The following is an 8,151-nucleotide window of genomic DNA, read 5'->3' as shown; positions in this document are numbered from 1 at the left end:
GGACACCCTATGGGGCAGTTCCACTCTGTCCTATAGGGTCGGAATCTACTCAAAGGCATACAGCAACAACTGTGCACAGTCACTGTTGCTGGATGCTAGCTTTGTCACTTAAAGCAGATCATAAGTTGTATATTCAAGTCTGCTGTACATACAATGCCAGTTAAGATTATTCACTCTGCAAACAAAAATACAAAAAGTCACCATAGGATCTCTTTAAATGAATTACTCTTAAATTTGGGGGGATTTCTGACCCCTTTAATAACCTCAACAAACAGCCTCTCAAAAACATATGCACATACACAAATTTGCGGACAATTTCAGGTGTTTCTAGAACTACAAATTGGGAGCCCTGTTTTAAACACTGTATCATTCTAGTATATTTTAAATGATTCAGTTTGCACAAATCTATGAGCTACTTCACAGTTGTGTATTGGACACCTCAATAATTGCTGAGTGGTTAGACCTTTTGTCATGGATTGAATTGTGTCCCCCCAAAAATGTGTGTATCAATTTGGCTAGGCCGTGATTCCCAGTGTTGTGTGGTTGTTCTCCATTTTGTGATTGTAATTTTACATTAAAGAGGATTAGGATGGGATTGTAACACCACCCTAACCTAGGTCACATCCCTGATCCAATAAAAAAAGGAGTTTCCTTGGGGTGTGGCCTGCACTACCTTTTATCTCTTAAGAGATAAAAGGAAAGGGAAGCAAGTGGAGAGAGGGGGACCTCACACCACCAAGAAAGAAGCACCAGGAGCAGAGCACATCCTCTGGACCTGAGGTTCCTGCGCAGAGAAGCTTCTAGTCCGGGGGAAGACAGATGATGATGACCTTCCTCCAGAGCCGACAGAGATGAGATAGAAAGCCTTCCCCTGGAGCTGACGCCCTGAATTTGGACTTCTAGCTTACTAGACTGTGAGGAAATAAATTTCTCTTTCTGAAAGCCATCCACTTGTGGTAGTTCTGTTAGAATAGCACAAAATGACTAAGACACCTTTTAAAAAATATTTTAATGTGAAATTTCAGGTTTACAAAATAGTTCCAAAAAGTGTAGTTCCTCTACACTCGTCACTCAGAATCTTCAAAGGTTAACATCTATAACCGTAGTACGATCATTGAAGCTATTGGTATAATACTATTAATATTAGTTAGTAGACATTATGCAAATTTCGCGAATTGCCCCACTCATGTTGTTTTTCTGTTCCAGGATCCAATCCAGGGTTCCACATTGCGTTTAGGTATCGTGGATCCGGGTTTTTTTGTTTGTTTGTTTTTTATAAATCCACGCCCTGTATTATGTGTTCCTGGGAAAGTTACTCAAAATCTGTATATGTTCCGTCTTAGATGTAAGTGAGCCTTGGTGGTCCAGTGGTTAAAGCAGCTCAGCTGCTCACCAGAAGGTCGGCAGTTGTAACCCACCAGTCGGTTGCGGGAGAAAGATGTGACAGTCCTTTTAGGGTTGCAATGAGTTGGAATCCACTCCATGGCTGTGAGTTTGGTTTGGTTAGATGTGATGTAAAGAAGAACCAATGGAAAACACATATGTAAAGGCCTTAGAAACTTAAAAGGGAAGTAAATAAAATTTTCTTATTGCTCAAAACTGGACATATAAAGCGCAGCTCTTAAAAAAATAACGCGCAGCTCTTCAGTTACCAAAAACAAACAAAGCAAATAGAAGCGTACTAATATTATAGAGGTGTTTTGTCCTAAAGTAGGACTGGTAGTTTCTCCTTCGGCCACCGGGAGAACCTTCTTCTAATTGGGCAGCGTGTGTCCGCCATGACGCCGGAAGGCTGCCTCATTGGTCCGCGCAGTCGGGACTCCAGCGGCTATTCTCTTAGTGCTTAAGGCGCCGACCCACTTCTCTTTCTCTAACCGCTGCCTCGTTGCTTCCGGGGCCCGGAGCTGCCAGCACGAAGGGATCCGGACTGAACTAGGCTGGGTAACCGTATTGAGATCAGCCTGGAAGAAGCGGCGGACATGTAGTGCGGGAAGGAGGGTTGTTAGCTGGCCTGGGAATAATGGCCTTGTCTGCGCGTTCCCTTGTTCCCCAAGCTCCGCGATTTCCCTGCCCGCGTTCTATCCTGGCCCCACCCCTACTGCACTCCCCTCAAGTCCCTGCGGGCCCCGCCCTCACCGGGAGCCCCTCGGCGGCCCCGCCTCCTTTGGCTGCCACCCAGTTCGCCACGCCCTCACCTCGCGCCCTCCGCGGGCCCGTGGGCTGGTTCCGTCCTCTCTCCCTGCGCTCCGCGGTTGTCCCTACTCTTAGTGCCTCTCTCTCAGCGGCCCCACCCTTACCGAGCGTCCCTAACCCAGTCTCTACTCGCTCAAGGTGCGTCCCTTTGGCCCATCCCTGGCCCCTCCACCTCCCCGACCTGAGATTTGGTTCTGTCCCCGGATTCCCCCATCGGCCCAGGCTATCTTTATATGGGTTTAACAGATTGTGCAGAGGCTTGGTACTGTGCCTTGCAGATAGAGGTTAGCTGTAGGAGGTCTATGCTTTCAAGCGTTCCCTGCCCCATGGGGGAGAGTCAGTTTGTAATGGAGATGACAAGTCCAAGTGATAAGTCTTTAATGAAGGCAGTACAGTGTTGGGGTGCTTCAAAGAGGGAGTACTAGAGATTTTTTTTCCCATCCCTGCTGGATTCGCAGGCAGATCTCTGAGAGATTAAGTTGCACCTTCCAAAATGTCCCCGGCTTCTTCCGGTGCAGAAGCCAGGTCTACCCTTTGATCCTTTAAACATCTGGGAGTTATTGAAGTCTTGTCATAGGTCCTTATTAACCAGTCACAGTTGACAGGGCTTTAGAGACAATCTACCCAACCACTCAGTGCGCTGACTGGGAGGGTGAAGCGAAGAGACAGAGGTGTGATTGACTTAGGCACACAGTAACTCAGCATCATACTCTCGATGCTTCTTTTTGGAGTTTTTCTGAGGATTTTTACCAAATTTTTCAATTACCCAGAAGTCTTAGTTGACAGGAAAATCTAAAAGTAAGTGTAGATAAAATCTCCAGTCGGTAAAGTAGATTCTTCCAAGACAATGTGCTAGCTAGTACATATGTCCGTTATTCAGAAGATAGCAACTCACACCTTCACTCCTGGAGTCAGGTAGCCTTGGGGTCTGATCCCAGCTCCACCATTTGCTGTTGAGCTTTGCAAAGAAACTTCCCATATCTGAGCCTTAGTTTTACCTTCTATTAAAAGAGCCTGGTAAGCCCTGTTTCTCAGAGTCATGGAAGGAATTCATTGAGATCCTGCTTATGAGAAAAATCACGTAGGATCCTGTAAATAAAATCTTAGCACAAGTGAGCCCCCTACCTTCAGCTTCATGTTTGTCAGCTCAGGCCAACAGAGAGCCTGATATATTGCCCTCTTCCAGGCACGATGACTACTCTGGATGATAAATTGCTGGGGGAAAAGCTGCAGTACTACTACAGCAGCAGTGAGGATGAGGACAGCGACTGTGAGGACAAGGACAGAGGCAGGGGTGCCCTCGCCGGCAGTTTGCCTGCAGAAGCCGAGCTGGCCGGCGAAGGCATCTCAGTTAATACAGGTACTGCGTAACTCTGAGCTCTGGGAACAGGCTTTAAAAATGTCCATTACATAACAGATAAATCAGAAGTTTCCTGATCACCTCTTTTTTCTAATTCTAGTCCTACTTCAGAGATAGCCTAGTGTTATCATTTCATTGTGCCATGTTTCTAGCCTTTTTACTGCACAGTATGAATGTGTATGCATGGTATCATGATTTCAAACGCATACTGGCCTGGGTTTGAATCCTCCTCATAATACTACTTGTTTGATATTGCATAAATTACAGGTATGAGTATATTGGTAGTACAAATTGTTTGAAATGGCATTTTTACTTCTTAATATTGCCAAATTGCTGTCAGTTAAAGTGGCAATATGCTTTTCCCCTATGCCATGCCCTCATAGTGTATTATCAAACTTTTTGATCTTTGTCATCTTGTTTTTTAAGAGCGAGCTTGAACTAAGTTTAAGAGATGTTTTTGTACCCTTTTTTTTTTTTTTTTTTGCCCATATTTTAAATTGGGTGGTTGGTCTTTTTCTTCTTGGGGAACTCTGTATACTTAGGAAATTAATCTGTGATGAGTTGTAAATGTTTCATTTTGTTTGTCTTTTGACTTTATGTTCTTCCCCTGGCAGGAAATTTTTATTTTTATGTACTTGAAAATATTATTTTATAGTTGTAGTGTTTTTTCTTTCTTAAAAGAACTTTCTTCACTCCAAGATTCTAAAAAGATTCTTCCATGTTTTTACTTAGTGCTTTTATGATTTCATTTTTGTAACATTTTAATATTTGATTCATTTGGAATTCATTTCGATGCCAGTTTTGAGGTAAGGGTCCAACTTATTTTCATTTTGCTACCCAGCTGTTTCAGCACTGTTTATTGACTAATCAGTCTTTCCTCTATTGTTTTGAAATGTCAGTTTTATCATGCACTGAAGTTTTGTTTATATTTGGGTCTTTAGCTGTATTTTGTAGTAATGTGTCTATTACTGGGTTATACCACTCTGTTTTTAATTATTGTAGTGTTATTTTTTTTATCTGCGAGAGCTGGTTTCGCTTTAATACTTTCTGTGTCAGCATTTTCCTAACTTTTGCTCTCATTTTTTCAAAGCAAATTAAAAATATATCCATGTATTTTTATTGGGAATTTATTAAATATGTAGATTAATTTTGTGATAAACTACACTTTGTAATGTTGGGTCTCCTTGTTCAAGATCATGGTATTGCTTTTTCATTTATTCAAATCCTTGTTAGTGTTTCTTGGTAGCATTTTAACTTTTTATTCATACAGATTTTTATGTTAGTTTTTCTGTGGTATAAATGACCCCCAAATCAGTGGCTCACGGCAACAAAGCCATATTTTTAATTCATGTTAGATGCTGGCTGTGGGTTAGTGGTGGCTCCGCTTCTGCTTCATATGTCCTGTCATTCCAGGAGCTTGGCTGAAGGAACAGCCACTGTTGGGACATACCATTTTCAGGGCAAAGCATAGAGAGCAAGAGTGGGCTGTTGGAAACACGTAGTAGTTTATAAAGCTTTTGCTAGACCAGGCATCCATCATGTTTGCTCACATTCTATTGGCCAAAGCAAGTCACATGGGCAAGCTTAATGTCAGTGAGTGGGGACATATGTACTCACCCTGTAGTAGGTACTGCAAGTCACATGGCAGGGGGCCAGGATGGAGGTAGGGGCAGGGATTGAGGTAGGGGCATGAATAACTGAGAACAATAATAAAACCTGCCATAATCTTGTTATAACAAATTTAAATAATACAGAAGTGTAGAAAGTAAAAAGGGAATGTTCTCTTACCAGTTTCTCTGGATCCTACTACCTAGAGTCAGCCACTGTCAACAGTTTATGTATCTTTCTAGCCCGTTTTTATGAACGTACTTATTCACATATATGTATATGCATAGTCATATATGTAAATATTCATATATATACATAGTTCTTTTATAAAAATCTAATGTGCATTTTGCTTTTCTTTTTTATTTTAACTAATAAGACTTTTAACATCAGGAAATACAGAGCCGCTTCGTTCTTTCTAAGAGTTGCTTTATATTCTTTTGAGTAGATGAACCATAATTTATTTAGTTGTCTCTTCATGTTGGACACTAGCTTGGGCCTTTAATTATTGCCAGCAGTGCTGCAGTGGACATCACTGTGTGTAGACCACTTTACCCTTGTATAAGCATTGTTGTGCAGTAGATAGAGAAAACTTTCGACAGCTGTGAACTCCTAGTCGTGGTCCATAATTCCTTACCATTCCTCTTGGTCACCTCCATGTTCACTTCCACTTAGGTCCAAAAGGTGTGATCAATGACTGGCGCCGTTTCAAGCAATTGGAGACAGAGCAAAAGGAAGAGCAGTGCCGGGAGATGGAAAGGCTGATCAAGAAGCTGTCAGTGACCTGTAGGTCCCATCTGGATGAAGAGGAGGAGCAACAGAAACAGAAGGACCTCCAGGAGAAGATTAGTGGGAAGGTAATTAGTAGCACCCAGGCTTTGGCTGTGGGAACTGGGGTTAGCAATTCAAAAGGTAGAGGATGTTTGATTTGTCCTCTGAGAAGTTGTAAAGTGCAGGCTAAAATATAGAGTCACGCCATAACTCAGACACACCTGAGTTTAAATCTCAGCCTTGCCACTAGTGACCTTGGGAAAATCACTTTTGTTTTGAATTTTCCTTGGTTAAATGAGGTCAATATTCCTACCTTATAGGGCTGTGTGTGTTAAATGCCTGAGACAGAGCCTGGCTCATTGCAGTGCTCAGTAAATATTAGTTTCCTGTACTTTATTGAGGACTTATTTGGGGCCATAAACTTAATATAATTCTCTGAGAGTGGTGGTATTATCCCCATTTTACAGATGAGCAAACTAATACTTAGAGCGGGAGGTGACTTGCTCAGGGTCACATAAGTACTAAATGGGATTCTAACCCAGATATTTCTGTTGCTCCATTTCGCCTGAAGCCTGTTCATGAGAATTTCTTTTAAGGAGGCAATACCTAGAAGCAAATGGATACTCTGAAAGATATTTGTAACTAGGTCCCCTGACTCCCTTCTTACCTTCCCTATATTAAAAGGAACCTCTATTTCCCTTATCCCCTCTGACCCATGGGTGAATGTCTAGGAATGCCTGAGATCATTTAGTTAGGGCCCAGAGCAGCCTTTGGCTGAAAATACCAGTCAGGATTAAGTAAGGAGTCATTAGCCTTGACCAGGAGAGTGATTTCAGGGTATTAGACTTAAGTAAAGACTGTCATAGGTCAGAAAGAGCCACTCTGGTAGGCAGCAGTAAAATGAAGAGCTATGAGATTGGAAGGAAATTGGAAATGATAAGTAAAACAGTAAACTCAGAATGGTGCTGGTTATAATACAGTAACAATAGTTTTTCTGTTTTAGTCTCCCCACCTCCCCACTCCCTTCCCCCACAATCTGTCTTGCTGTACCAAGGTAGGAGAAGGAAGAAGCTTTTGTTACTTTAGCTACATGCAGGGCAGTGTGCCCAGTGCCAGCAGCTGCTTCCTTAAACTGAGGTGAAAGGTCAGAATGAAGCAACACATCACATGGGTCAGTGTTGAGAGAGGCTGTCCCTGTCTGCTGAGTTACCTGCAGTACAAGTGAACTGGAAACTGCCTGAATGCTAGAAGTAGGGGAATGATTACTCAAAGTATGGCCTGTTATATATAATTTCATAAAAATAATTGAGAACATGAGGAAATATTTATGATATAATAATGATAAGTAGCAGAAGCAAGTTACAGCTTAATTGGCATACCCATGACTCTGCTATAAAAGCAAAACTGTATGTGACTGGTGGTAAATCAAAAAGAAAAATTTTTTGAGTGCCTGTGTTTTGTGTTTGTGTGGGGGTGGGTTACAGGGCAGGGCTTATGAGTGTTTTTTTGTTTTTTTTTTGTCTTTAAGTCATAGTGTCTTGTAGGCAGAAAGTAGACGGATTGTGTTTTTTTATCCATTCTGCCACATCTGTGTCTTTATTGGTGCATTTAGTCCATTTACATTCAGTGTAATTATTGATAGGTACGAGTTTAGTGCTGTCATTTTGATGTCTTCTTTTGTGTGTTGTTGACAGTTTCTTTGTTCCACCAAATTTGCTGTGCTGAGTTGTTTTCTTTGTGTATTTTCTTTTCATCTTTTTCATTGTTATTGATTTTGTATTTGCTGAGTCATTATATTTTTCTTGTTTTTTATTTTGATGTGTAGGATTGTTAGTTTCCTTTGTGGTTACCTTAATATTTACCCCTATTTTTCTAAGTTTAAACCAATCTTTTATTTCTTTATATCACCTTGACTTCCTCTCCATATGAAAGATCTATAACTACATTCTTTTAGTCCCTCTTGTTCGTTTTAATGTCATCTTTTACATATTGATGTCTCCGTTTCCCTATTTACAGAGTTTTAGCTTGATTTATTTTTGTGACTTCCTTATCTGGGTTTATATCTGCTTTCTCTGTCCTGTTTTCTAGTCTTAGGTTCTTATCTGATGTTATGGATTTTCTAACCAAAGGACTCCCTTTAGTATTTCTTGTAATTTTGGTTTGGTTTTTGCAAATTCCCTAAACTTCTGTTTATCTGGAAATGCCCTAATTTCGCCATCGTA

The 8,151-nt window shown here is 41.3% G+C and overlaps 1 protein-coding gene across 2 annotated transcripts in view; it reads left to right on the top strand.

Annotated features, from left to right (window-relative positions):
• Positions 1–1,798: 1,798 nt before the first annotated feature.
• Positions 1,799–8,151, top strand: part of PDCL (phosducin like) — a 12,324-nt gene continuing 5,971 nt past the window's right edge. Inside the window, exons 1-3 of one of the 2 annotated variants that reach the window (XM_004375639.2) lie at positions 1,799–1,941; positions 3,380–3,553; positions 5,834–6,015. In XM_004375639.2, the coding sequence (XP_004375696.1) occupies positions 3,385–3,553; positions 5,834–6,015 (351 nt within the window). In that variant the 5' untranslated portion in view covers positions 1,799–1,941; positions 3,380–3,384. Of the gene's footprint in view, positions 1,942–2,297; positions 2,332–3,379; positions 3,554–5,833; positions 6,016–8,151 lie in introns of those variants that run through there. The other variant, XM_023730687.1, reaches the window with a different exon arrangement.

Source organism: Trichechus manatus, unplaced genomic scaffold (assembly GCF_000243295.1).
Source record: "Trichechus manatus latirostris isolate Lorelei unplaced genomic scaffold, TriManLat1.0 scaffold00038, whole genome shotgun sequence".
Taxonomy (NCBI): Eukaryota; Metazoa; Chordata; class Mammalia; order Sirenia; family Trichechidae; genus Trichechus; species Trichechus manatus.
The sequence above is the reverse complement of the archived record's forward strand: the minus strand, read 5'-3'. Positions and strand labels throughout refer to the sequence as shown.